This window comes from Brachyistius frenatus, unplaced genomic scaffold (genome assembly GCF_029030835.1).
Source record: "Brachyistius frenatus isolate BFR_SWC_R1_liver_20210118 unplaced genomic scaffold, ASM2903083v1 Contig_21, whole genome shotgun sequence".
In the NCBI taxonomy this organism is placed as follows: Eukaryota; Metazoa; Chordata; class Actinopteri; family Embiotocidae; genus Brachyistius; species Brachyistius frenatus.
The window spans coordinates 582,832-596,527 of NW_027210620.1; the positions used below are offsets into that span (position 1 = coordinate 582,832).

General features: G+C 42.6%; 1 protein-coding gene across 1 annotated transcript in view; it reads left to right on the forward strand.

Annotated features, from left to right (window-relative positions):
- The window catches only part of malrd1 (MAM and LDL receptor class A domain containing 1), a 51,517-nt gene that overhangs the window by 37,223 nt on the left and 598 nt on the right, over window positions 1-13,696 (forward strand). Inside the window, exons 22-32 of the mRNA XM_069696300.1 lie at window positions 861-989; window positions 1,079-1,240; window positions 4,244-4,401; window positions 5,137-5,338; window positions 5,945-6,223; window positions 7,326-7,451; window positions 8,763-8,829; window positions 11,568-11,659; window positions 11,762-11,858; window positions 11,954-12,008; window positions 13,540-13,647. Of these exons, the coding sequence (XP_069552401.1) occupies window positions 861-989; window positions 1,079-1,240; window positions 4,244-4,401; window positions 5,137-5,338; window positions 5,945-6,223; window positions 7,326-7,451; window positions 8,763-8,829; window positions 11,568-11,659; window positions 11,762-11,858; window positions 11,954-12,008; window positions 13,540-13,647 (1,475 nt within the window). The remainder of the gene's footprint in view (window positions 1-860; window positions 990-1,078; window positions 1,241-4,243; window positions 4,402-5,136; window positions 5,339-5,944; window positions 6,224-7,325; window positions 7,452-8,762; window positions 8,830-11,567; window positions 11,660-11,761; window positions 11,859-11,953; window positions 12,009-13,539; window positions 13,648-13,696) is intronic.

The window sequence follows — 13,696 nt, forward strand, 5'->3', positions numbered from 1 at the left end:
TGGCGCGCTCGGAGAATGGGAAGGAGAGACAAGTCTTAAAGGGAGGAGAGAGTTGGATTTTCTGTGTGATGACATTTGCTGACAGACGGCGTTTGATGTTCATGTCCGAAACAGATGTTCCACATTAAACAGGACCTGACACAAGGCTGGACACCATGTGGGATGGTTGCTGGTTCTGCCAAAGGCCCTCTCCATCTCCAGCATACAAATATAAACACACATGCGCAGTGAGACATAGATACTGACCTACAGAAAAGTGGAGACATGGATCAAAACAAGACTGGGAGGCGTGTGGAGCGAAGACGGACGAGCAGACAAACTGTCTGTCCAAAACCGAATGACACAGACACACAGCTCCCATCATCTTTGAAGACATGCTAAAATGGATTTCCACTTTATCCTCAGATGGTTTTAACCCCGCCGACCTCCCGGAATGAAATTCAACTCTTTCCTCATTTCAGTCATCATTTAATGTCTTGGCCTTTGAAGTTGAACAGTGCACACGCATCCAAGCGTAATGTAGTTATGTGTGCGCCGGCTCTGATCCACCTGATATATTTTCCTTCCTTTCTGTTCTGTCTCAAGTAAGGCAGCACAGAGAACGAAAGGAATGAGGCTTTGATTTCCCTGACAGGCCTTTGTCTGCTTTTGTTTACTGCCATCTCCGCTGCTGGTGTCCTTCGGAGCAGAGGCTGGGTTTTAATTCGACACACTTTTTCAGCGTAGCATTTCCTCTAATGCTTGAATAATCTGAGTGGAAAAGAGGACACGGGTCCTGCCTGAGTGCGAAACTCCTAACTAAATAAGATTATCTGATGAAGAAGAAACACACGATTCACAGTTGTTTGTCTTTGTTTTAGGAGCTGTGGAGACAGTTGGTTGTCCTGCAGTCACAGACTTTGTGTGCGACAGCGGCCACTGCATCGAGTCCCACCTGGTGTGCGACAACAAGGCCGACTGTGCTGATGAATCAGATGAGATGGACTGCGGTGAGCAGAAATGAGAAAAAAGGCAGAGCAGAAAAAACAACTTCCAATCCAGACCTCTCACTCTTCCCTTCCATCTCTCTCTTGTGCAGACCACGTAATTACCTCGCCAGGTGCTTGTAATTTCAACATGGATAAATACCAGTGGGAGAAGAGCTGCCAGCTTTCTCAAGACACTGACGATGACTTTGATTGGAGGAGCGGTCGCAAGACGGAGACACCAGGAGCTGGACCTCACACGGACCACAGTCCAGGTCTGCGTCTGCTTTACTGTCTTCTAGAAAATATGTTTATAAACAACAAATCCTCCAGATTAAATTATAAAATGCATCTTTTGTCACTGAACTCCTGATCGACAATATCAGCATCTTCTGATCGGACGCTCCTCCGAACAGGACGCATCATTTGTCATTCATTGTTTGGGTTACAATGATTGGTTTTCTTTAACTTTAGGGTACCTTCATCTCCATGGTTACAAGAACTACTTGTTGGAGTGATTGTGGTCGCAGTTCAAATGCTGCCTCTTGGTTTGAAACTGCATTGCAAAAATCTCAGGATTATGAAATAGTATCTTTTCATAGTCAAAATAAATAATCTAGTCAAGGGCCTAATTGTTAGGTCGTTAAAAAGTAAATGGTCTTCATTTTTCTTTGGAAAATATTTAGTTAGTTGTACAAAAATCAAGTTTGATTGATGCAAGATAATTTAATTTTAAGAATCTTTCACTTTAACATTTTATAGTGCATTGCTGATGAGAGTCTACACAGACTTAAACCTGAGACTGGTTTTCTAGCTCTGAGGTTGGACCTTAATGGTAAACCCTGTTAGCATATTTTCTTTCTTGCAATTAGAACATTCCTCAAATTAGCAGATTATTTTGTGTTTTTGTTTCTTAACCCCTCCAACCGCTCTTTACGACTTTATCATTATATCGACGGTTTCACTACGATAACGCCCTCCGATTTCCTCTGTTGCTTCTAGCAGACACGAGTCATAACTTCTTCTTTCTTGCCACTTGAATGGGAACATAAACTGTATAGTTTTTGGGCATTTACTAAAACATGAATTCATTCATTTCATGCTGCTCATTTGCAACAACAAACATTTTTTTGACAGAATTGTCAAAGTAATGTGAAAACAGTTATACTGAACATATTGACCAGATCGCAAAATATTTATTTTAAATGTGTCTGCAAAACAATCCCGTTTTCTATACAGTATCCACTTGTAGGAATGACATCATCATTAAACTTGTTCATGATTATGATTAGGCACTGAAAGCGCTTGCTTGATGTACAGGAAGCACCGTCGTCTTGGGTAAATATAGAAAAGTATGCAGTGACTTGAAGCATTAGCGTCTGACTTCTGTCTGATCATATCATTCCCCTTACTGGAAGAAAAAAAACTGCCAGTGAACACAATCTATGCAACAATCTTTGAGACAGTCACGATGCTTAAAAATTTTACTGACCTCTGACCTCTTCAAGCAGAATGAACTGATACACACAGCTGTAAAGTGTTTTGTTTATGTTGTCAACTCCCCTGCTTGTGTTTGCTCTCTTTTTTTAAATGTATTTTTTTTTTTAAATTTGTGAAATATTAATGCTGTCAAAAGAAACTGTTTCTCAAAATTAAGAACAAACAGCTTCTGCGTCCTCCTGACTCCCTCCGTGTCTTCAGGCAGCTCAGTGCAGTGCCTTTGTAATTACAAGCTGACAGCTGGGAAATAGGAGCTTCCGACAGGCACGTGAAGGCAGGGTTAATAATACATCCTGATCAATGGCAGTCCAGTCAAACTGAGCTTAACAGCGTTGGACTTGTTGTTTATCTTGTGTACAGCAATGCTGCTCCGCAGAACTTTTTTTTTTCCCTACTCTTAAACTGAAAATGAACGACCCAAAGGTTACACTTTCCCCTCATCTACACAAGTCAATGCAAATCTTCATTTTCATGTGCCTGTAATTCACATTCATTAATTACTCTGTATTACGTCGGCTGCCAGTATTTCTTCTGTTTGTTGAGGCTGCTTGAAAATTGGTTGTTAATATTGAGAAGACGACTTTGATAAGCAAAGCAGAGCGGCATGGAAAATAACGAGAAATGTAATTACAGTTTTGTATAGCAGGAGTCATTGAGGGGATGGTGCCAAATCTGTTTCTAGTGAGAACGATAAGTTAATTAATCAATTACTTTATTGCCAGGAAATTAATTGGCAACAATTGTAATAATTGCCTAATCATTTATCAAGGACATGGTGCTTTCTGGTTTGTGAAATTTGAGGATTTTTTTTTTTCCGCTTTATGTCAACGTATATGACCTTTGACCCAGAGAGATTGTGAAGTTAATTTTAAGGTGTTTTCAGACCTTTTTTTTTTTTTTTTTCTTTACTAGACACTGCATTGTGTCTCCATCATCACGTCTTCCACACATACTTGGGAGATTGACCATAAACTCGGGAACAGAGCCGTGTTTTTTCCTGGGTGCCAGTGCACCCGGTGAACCAACAGTCCCTCTCTGAGACGCAGCTGTAACTCCTCCTCGTATCTGTCAGTGGGTTACCGAGTCCGTAGCCACTCCTGATTGGCCAGTTGAGCTTATTGATCGGAGAGACGAATCTGGACATCAAGAGCCGGTTGGACTTATGATGTCACTACACAGCGGGTCGATAAAGCTCACTATCTGTACCACGCGAGGACAAAGCACGACTCCGAAAGAGATCACTTATCAGATGATGTTAACATCAGACTGACGGAGCAACATGTGTGCACGCAGCTGCTCTCGGTAAACAAGCTTTATCTGAATGAGGGCAGCAGACTCTGTTTTGATTTGTGTGTTTTGAGGCAAAGAGGAAGAATCCAGTGTGGTGGGTGGGAGAAGGGTTTACTGTGCACTGTGTATTGTGATGGCCTCAAATCCTGCTTAACTCATGTGGAAAACTCCCACTTTGTTCTGGCAGCACACAGAGGCCGTCTCATCTCCACGCCTAGCCAAGCCGAAGAAGCTCTCTGCAGCTTTTGGCTGCAGGCTACAACATTTCACAACAGCCTTCCGCTGTCCAAATATCATGTCCATTGGAAGCAACAGAAGAAAGTTATTGGATTTCTTCCCTGCAGTGAAGCTGAAATTGGACGGTTGAGCGGGGCTTAGCTGTGTATTTTGTTATATTGCTTCATCATTCATCGAACTGAAATATTACTCGTAACTTACATAAATGCACGACAAATGTGAAGTCTTCTGTTCTGCATTAATCTGCGAAGGTGGTGGAGGGAACTTCCTGTACATACACTCTGCCACTCGGAGGGAGGGCGACGTTGCCAAGGTGACAACCAGGACTTCATTTCCTGCCAGTGTCGGCCTGTGTCACCTGCGCTTCTGGTTCTTCATGCACGGCTCTGACAGGATGGGAACACTGAAGGTGAGCTAAGACACATTTTCATAAGTGATTCAAAGTCTTTTTGTTCTTCAGGCTTTCGTCAGCCGTCGAGCTTCATAAGATGTTTTTAACTGTCGTTTGCCGTCAGATGATCCATCACAGTCAACCTGAGGGCTTAGTTTGGTTTTGTCAGAAATTTCCGTCCCATTTTACTCCGCCTATCACTACATTACACTCTGCTCACTGTCAATCACCTGATACCCACAGGAAGGAATCAAAGTCTCCCTGACAGCAAATAATCCATCAAAGCATGTCACCTCACAAACGTGATTATTTTATCTGTCTTTTCATGTCTTTTTTAGGTCTCTTTGTTAGCTGGGTTAATTTCAAAACAGCAAACAATAAACAAATGCTAAAAAAAACAAAACCTAATTAGACAGGAAGTGTTCTCCACATGTAGACATAGATGAGGCTTTCTGTAATGTAACTGAAGTGGGATATAAACTAAAATAAAAATGCCAATTGCTGCACTGTGAAAAGACTTTATTTTATATTATGACAGCTCTTTAATATGAATTAAAGGAACTAAAATTCAGGCACAATTTATATTAAGCTTTTACCTGAAACCATCCAAAATGTTTAAAAATAGGAACAATATATTAAATGAGAAAGTTGTGTAAATTCTAAAACAAGCAATGACCTAATTTAGACCTTATTCACACTAATTTAGAATCAAATCAAATGGAAATGTCACTTCATGTCACCTAAACTCACCAGGTCTATACCGTCAGTCCCAGCGGTGCCCCTCTGTTGATGTGGGCGACTACAGGAAACCACGGCAACCAGTGGACATACGCTACTGTCATCCTGTCCAGGCCGGCACCGTTCAGAGTGACCTTCCAGGCGGAGGTGGGTGGAGACATGTGGACAGACATCGCCCTGGATGACATCTCTTACACCGCGGAGTGTGCAGTTGGAGGTGAAGACATTCAAGTTTTTTTTCTCCCTACGTTGCATTTCCATTTGTTTTTTTTTGGTTTTTCCCTCATTTTCTCTCCTTCCAGCACTGTCATCATTTTTCATTTGGATTCCTCCCGTTTTCACCTTCTCCCGTTTCCTCTTCCCCCCCCCCCAACATTTTCCGTCCTCTAACGTCCGCGCTCGTCTGCTCAGTTTCCATATACATTGTTTGGACCCTTGGGGGAGAGTGTAGTGACTTAATGGAGCCTGTTGCCCTGTAGGTCCATATAAATTCACTGTGGAGACTGGGTCAGCGCGGAGGGACAGCACAGAGGGCAATGGGGAGGAAAAGCAACTACGTTTATATTGTGTCTTTCACTCACCCCGACTCCTCCGTTCTCACTTCATCCCTGAACTGCTCCTTCAACTGCAGCCAAATGACCATCAGCATGCTTCTCCATTTTTTTTTCTCCGTGCACAATGTCTTCAGACAATCCTCTGAGATTTCTCAGTGGAGGACGTTTACTGTGTGTGAACTCAAAATCAATGAAAGGGGATTTAAGGTGTGCTGTGCTTTCTGTGTGCATGTGTAATTATGCGTTATTATTATGTGTATTATTCTCAGGACCAGTAACTCCTCAGCCTCTGACCTGTAGCGTGGACCAGTTCCAGTGCGCCTACTCCTTTCAGTGCATCCCAGAGAGCTGGAGGTGTGACGACGACCTCGACTGTGCCGATCGCTCCGATGAAGAGCAATGTCCCACTTCGGTACCTGGAACTTTTCCTCCTCAAGGCCGCTGTCCTGCTGGGTACTTTCAGTGTTCGAACAACAGCTGCCTCCCCTCGATACTGCGCTGCGACGGAGTCCCGGACTGCCCCGTTGGAGAGGATGAGTACAGCTGCCGTACGTTACTGTGTTTTTGTCATTAAGGATATTTGACTGGTTAAGTGTTTTGGGAAAAGAACAAACACTTTAAAGGTTTTCCCCTTTATAAACCTATTTAAAGAAAATACAGTACTTACTTACAAGTATGTAATCCTCCATCAGAAACAGTACAGGCAGTGTCGTCTGGAGAAGCTTCTTCTAAATTCCCTTCAAGCATGCTGGTGACCGAGCTAAATACTTTCAAAATTCAACACCATCATCTCTTTCCAAAAAACATAATGGTTACTTTAGAATAATCCACAGACCTCTCTGTGAACTGCTTTTACTGGAACTATTTTCCACTGAAGAAGTAGTCCCTATAAAAACTGTTGACATCATGTTAAGTTGATTATCCAAAGCAACAACAGCGAAACTGTTCTTGGAAGGAGTTCTTGCTTTTGTTTGGTTTTTTTTAAAACAGAGTTTTTTTTAATATTTTTTTGATCTCCACAAATGAAATCTCATTCACCTATTGTATTGGGGTGGAGGCAGTAATCTCAGACTTTAAAGTGTATCTGCATTAGTGACTTTGAAGCTTGCCGGTCTGTGTCCTTGAATTGTAAACCAGCCGTGTCCTTGAATTGTAAACCAGCCGGTCCAAATTTTCTCCAGAACCACGTTTCACCTTTTGTTTCTGTCCTTGTCGACTGTTTGCCCTTTTTTTTAATTATTATTATTATTATTTTTTTTTTACATCTGCTCTTAAATATCAGTGGTTATTTGGACTCCTCAATTGCTTTTATTTTGTTTGTTACATTCATTTTTACTTTGGTCAGCATTTGTTGTTTTAAAATCTGCTTAAGTGAAATTGATCTTACTGTGTCCGTCGTGAAAAGCAGCAATTTTATGTCTGATAGAAGAAAGATTTTTCTAAAAAGGCAGTCGTTTTTCTGAAAGTAACTGTTTGAATGTTCATGCAACAACTAGCACAACGTCTCCCTGAAAAGCATGACCCGAGTAATGTGCAGGAAGGAAATTAAAGAACACAGATTCTCCTACAGATTAGGATGAAAGTATAAAAGCTCATTGTTATGTGTGAATTCAACCCTCTTAATCTGTCCCCATTTTTTTTTTCCACCAGCGCTGCTGCAGTGTGACCTGGGAGAACTGGTGTGTGAAAGTTTTCCTGCTTGTATCCCGCTTCAGAAGCGCTGCGACCGCTCTGTTGACTGTCTGCCTTTCCACTCAGATGAGTCCAGCTGCCATGGTAACATGCTTCTACCTACCTGCCTTTCCCTCTCTGCCAACAACTACAGTCCATTTTCAGATTTTGTTTTTGTCAGTTATACTGACTTCTTCCTCTGCCATTTTATTGTCAAGTCAATCTGTTTATATCCTTCTTCATTAAGTCTCTGACTGCATGTTTTCAGTCAGGTTTTTTTTTTTTTTGAAAGCGTTTAATGTCAATCATTGTGATGTCACATCTCAGTTAACGAATCCTTCAGTTTGAATGACACGCTGTTTTTCTTTCAACTGTTTGTTTACAGAAATGTGTTTTTGTAAACATGTAGATTTTACATCGAATGGAACACATCTTTGTTGTTTTCTTTATACATCACTCTCATGAGTCACCAGCCGGTTTTGACTCAAGTGCTGCCAAACCTTCACTCATATCTGCCCATTTCCAGCCTAAGCAGGGACTCTCAGGGCACTCTGAAGTCTGGCTGTTTACTCTTCACAGCACACCTTAAAGATTGCTGCGAGCTGCCAAAACGCGATCCATTAACACCTCTGCTTTTCCTGCATTTTCAGAAATAAGATCAACCAACCCCCGTCCCCATTTAGCCAAGTTCCCAGCCAAGCCAAAGTCACTTTATCAAGGGCCTAGCGGGACTTCGGGGATTCATAATGGTGTTTCAAGCATGACGATTATTTAACAGGGAACCCTGATAACCCTCCACCAACCTGTGGAGGCAAGAACGCATACATCACATGTATTAGGTGGAGGAAAAAATACCTACTAAGGGGCTTTAATGTACAGTACTGTGAAAAGGTGGTCGGCATTTTACATATATACATCCTTATCCATCGTGTCGTACTGTGAGCGACAGCGAGTCTCGACATACAGCGAGAGTCCTAAAAAGAAGCTATCTCCAGTGACAGGAAGAAGATCTCAACATCTTGGAGTCAGTCTGGGACTTTATAAAGAGACACTGAGACTGATTGAATCCACAGAAGAACTGTGGCACGTTCTCCACTATGTTTGGAACAATGTAGCTGCCACGTACCTTGAAAAACAGACACAAGTGTACCTCTGAGAAATGGTGCTGCTGTAAAGACAAAAGAATACTCCACTTTGCATGACATTAATGAAAAATTAAATACAATGCATGCCATTATTTTCAAAGCATCCTCATTTTACTTGTAGTGCCTAAAACCCTCACACAGCACTGCACATGTTGAGGTTAATGGATGAAGCTCAACAATGCACCGTCTCTCACGGCAACATAATTCACAGGTTTATTCTTCTATGTTTTATATATGTTGTGATGGTTCATTTCTTCTGCTTCACTCGCAGATTGCCCTCCGCTGTATTGCCTGGATCACGGCCCATGCCGTGTGGAGAGACACGGCCCCGTTTGCATGCAAGTCGAATCTCACCCAGACATGCACAAATACACATTCACAAGCGGACCAATGCACGCAACTACACACACAGTCACATGCACAAACAAAGATAAGTATCATGTCTGTTCTTCTCACTCCCCCTCCCATCCTTTTATCTGTCTTTGTGAGATTTAAAACATGGAAATCCCATCAGTCTTGTTTCTTTCCTTGGAAAAGACACGCTCCGTGAAGCGTGTGGGAATCTGCTTATCCCCCGCGGATTAAACAGTGGTGGTTCTGCCTTCATTTATCCACCAGCACAGTGTTTCCTGGGAATCTCAGATGGATTCTCCTGGTCAATATTTAAACATGGTCTCCACTATTAATGCCCATAGTGAGTAGACCATAGAAAACTCATCAGCCTAACCTGCTGGCATCCCGCTGTCCTCATCCGAGACGGACACCACGCTCACTCTGTTGGAGTGTTTTTTTAATTATTTTTTTTATTAATCTCATGAATCTAGTTGTCTGCATCGGCAGGTTGGAATGTCTGCAAGGAGATATTTCATTATAAAACTAAGAATGTAATTATGAGACTTGCTACTAGATCTGCTAACGTCACCAATGAATCTGCTCAGAGATTCACATTTCTCCGCTCTCGTGTCAGAAAGTTCAATTCTACCACAAAACAATGGATGTGAATTGTGCAGCAGGTGAAATAGATGTTCTCTAAAGTCACATAAGTGACTGCACAATGCACCAACAATGCAATCAGCGTCACATTGTTGATAATGCAATACTTTTAATGTCAAATTTAAATTAATTTGTTTGTTTTTTCTCGGCGACATCAAACGCATCTTTTCTCTAAATCCCTTGATCTGTGTTCTCCGATAAAAACGAGAAACCATATTATTATATTTATTCATTTTCTGTCTACATAGATGGCGAACTTGTTTCCACAGAGCCGATCAAGTCACTTAATTTTAAACCTTTTAAGCATGAAGATGTAACATCATCTTTCTATCACAGGCAGATGGTCATCCTGTTACACAACACGAGAGTTGCAGACTTTGAAAAACAACCCACATTAGCTTTACTGAGAAAGTCTTTTTCTTATTTAACTTACAAACATGAACACGTCTTTCTCCTTCGCTTTATCCTATCAAACAAGCTGCCAGATGTCAGTTTGCATGCTGGATATCACATTGAGAATATGTGTACTTGCATAAATAGTATTTTTTCAGACTTGTTAGATGCTGGTGTGGTCTTAGATTTTCAGTTCCACCAACAGGCTGTGTGCCCGTGACATGTGGGCAGCACTGCACATTTGTTTACTTAGTCTCTCGTTTCCCTGCCAGAGCTCAGCCTGCCAGCTGCTGTCAATCAAACACAGACATCAACATGGCCGTCCAGCCAGCAGAGAGGAAGAAGACCATTTCTTATATTTCCCCAAGGGCTTTTTTTTTTTCTTCTTTTGATTATGAAAACACGTAAAAAGAAATTACTTTGGTCTGTTGCTGTCACTGAAATGCAGCCTCTCAATCCCTCCGTCAGCCTCCTCGTGTTTCGATTCCCCTTCCTATTCATCCCCGTGTCCAACATTCCCCAATGCAGCGCCGCCACCACTGCTTCCTCTCATTATGTAACAGGACTTTAGCACCGCCAATTCACTGCTCAGTGTGGTATGGCGCTCCTGTAGCCGTCCCAGCATTGATAACAGCTGCAGCAGGACCAGAGGCCAGCAGTGGGAGGACACCTCTGCCTCAGTATTTGCATCACGTTCCTCCACTCTGCTGAGTGGGATCCACCGGGGAACCAGGCCAGGAACAGCCCACTGCCACGGCTAGACTGTCACACAATATGCACGCTGACCTCCTCTCCCCTCTGAATGATAATGACACAGTCTGGCATCGCTGAGAGTTGTGTGTTTTGCGTTAGAAGGTCAATGTTCAGAAATCAAGCTGATACTGAACAGATGTTGACTTGGAGCAGAGTCTCCGCTTGGAAGAAGAGGATCTTAGCTTCTTTCCCTGAGACGCAGCTCACCAGACCGGCAAAACTATTTGCAATTAGTCTTTGTTTCCATGCTCGATGTCCAGCAGATAAATCTTGCACCATGTGTCGAGATAATCTCGGTATGTGCACAAGTTTGACAGAGATTGTGCACTAATGGCCACTTTCTTTGTTTTATTTTGCGATTTTGTTTCACTTTTATGTTATTTATTTATTTATTTCTCTCAACAAATCCCATTAAAGGGAGTAGTTAATTTCCTCTTCCTGAAATAATGGAGTCACAAATATAGTTTATTGTTGTGGTTCAAAGGCTCAGTAATATCCTAACCAGCTGGGTAAAAATGTCTGCTGTGAAGGCCTTTCTCAAACTGGAGTAAATAGTGCATTTTTCAGGGACTATTTTCAGATGTGGATTAACACACATTTGTTGCTCTTGTGGGTATTTCAGGAAACAGGACGTCTCTGTAAGACTGACTCAGAATAAACTGGAGTGTGTTGTTCGTTTTGGGAAAACGGTTGATCTCAAAACGACACACAGGAGTAAGACCAGATTTGCTTGTTACTTCATTGTTTTGTTTTGTTTCTGGGATTCATTGACAAAATGAAAAACAGAACATCACCAGATGTGTACTGTAATAGAGTTTGTTCGTCGCCTTGTAAACCATTTTGCACTTGAAAGGCACTGTGCAAACATGTTTTGATTGATCTGTGGTCCCAGCATTCACTTCACTTCTTTGCTCCGTGTCTTTGTGTCTGATCGCAGGTGTTCCCCGGGTTGGACAGGAAACCGTTGCCATGTGAGGGAGAAACCGTCCCTCTCCACCTCGTCACCCAAACCAGAGGACACACAGCTGGGTAGTAAAGAGAGCTCGCCTCTTTTAAACTGCCTCACTTGGGTTTAATTACTGTATCCTTGTTAATCTTCAAGGGAGAATTAAATGTCTCCCTCTTGTTTAGATGCCGTGTACGTCGGCATCGGCATCGGGTTGCTGCTGCTCGTAGCCGGATTCGCTGTCTGTTTCCTGGCTTTGTACAAGAAAATATGCTTCTTAATGTGAGTTCGAACAACAATAATAATGTCCCTACTGATCCTGCTTATCCCGATATACATGATGAAGGTGATGATGAGTGCGTTTTCTGGCTCCACAGAAAGCCCAGCCCGATGGACTTCGGGGTGATGCGTAACCCAGACTGGAGAGCAGAGGTCAGAGCACAGAAATGTCCTATCAATCATCGGCGAATTAATTTTGAGTAACATTAGGCTGCTCAGCAGGACAGGAATCATTTTTCTTCCATTCAACCCACATTTATTCAATAAGTGGATTTAACATTAGAGGAGGTCAGAAGGTGATCGCCGAGCCTCTCCGCTAAATTAGATTTCTGATTTAGAATTATTGATTTTGCAGTTCATGAGCGCCTCTGTAAATTAGTTTTTCTCCATATATACACACTGTAGTCTTCTGTGCAGCCACGTAATCTGATCAAATGCAGCAGCATGAACTTCAGCGCATGAAATAAGCAGGTTAATCAACAGTTTTTCTCATGCAGTCTGAACAGAAAGGCTACATGATGAGAGACCTGTGAGACTGGGTGGCTTCCACTACTCTGGGCTTTATTACAGCACTCAGGTGCTGCTGTTATCGTCCTCCCACTGTGGGCTTTGTTTCCTGCACTTTTAATCTCCACTGTTATTCCTGCTGTCACACAGAGAGAGAGAGAGAGAGAGAGAGAGAGAGAGAGAGAGAGAGAGAGAGAGAGAGAGAGAGAGAGAGAGAGAGAGAGAGAGAGAGAGAGAGAGAGAGAGAGAGAGAGCGTGTGTGTGTGTGATGTGTGTGTGTGTGTGTGTGTGTGTGTGTGTGTGTGTGTGTGTGTGTGTGTGTGGGGGGGGGGGGAAATGACAAAATGAGTGAGATGTATGTCTAAGCACAAACACACGCACACATTTTTATCTGCATAAGCGTGTAATCAAAAATACAAGTGAGAGGGATGTTGAGAGCCACAACTGCCATGACTCTGATGATGGAGATTAGTGTGTGCGTGTGTGTGTGTGTGTGTGTGTGTGTGTGTGTGTGTGTGTGTGTGTGTGTGTGTGTGTGTGTGTGTGTGTGTGTGTGTGTGTGTGTGTGTGTGTGAGTGTGTGAGTGTGTTGTACTGACGAATTGCAGACTCATGATCTTTCATTAAAGATTATAACAGAATTACTGCATGTATTAATGCTAATAGTTGGAAACAGCTTATGCCGCAGTGATATAACACACACACACACACACACACACACACACACACACACACACACACACACACACACACACACACACACACACACACACACACACACACACACACACACACACACACACACACACACACACACACACACACACACACACACACGTGGCATTTAAATGTATTTCAGTCTGTTCTATATCTGTATTGGCATGTCTCTGCATGTTTGCTTTTATGTGGCTGTCCCCGAGGATGCAGCTATAAATACGGAGGTGTAGGTGTGAACTTGTATCTCCACGACTCAGACACCTCCGCTTCAACACTTGTTTTAAAGAGCTGTGGTGATTAGTCCGACACTGGTAGATGATATGTTTTATGAAGGTTAGAGGTGTAATTATGGATGCACAACGGGTCAATTTGATTTTAATTGCACCTGCATTTCATGCGCTCTCACACATTAAGGCTCATCTAATTTAAAAACCCATGTACATGATTGTCTTTCCGCTCAGCTCCCCTCCCCGGATGGAAGACCAGGTGGTTGTCCCGGCGTTAACCCCAGGAGGAGTGATGGTCCTGGGATTGCCATTAGCGTCTACCCCTGGAGGAGGGAGGTGGAGGTAAAGCCTCTGTACTCAGGCTTTTGGCCTTTACTCTAATTATCTGTAT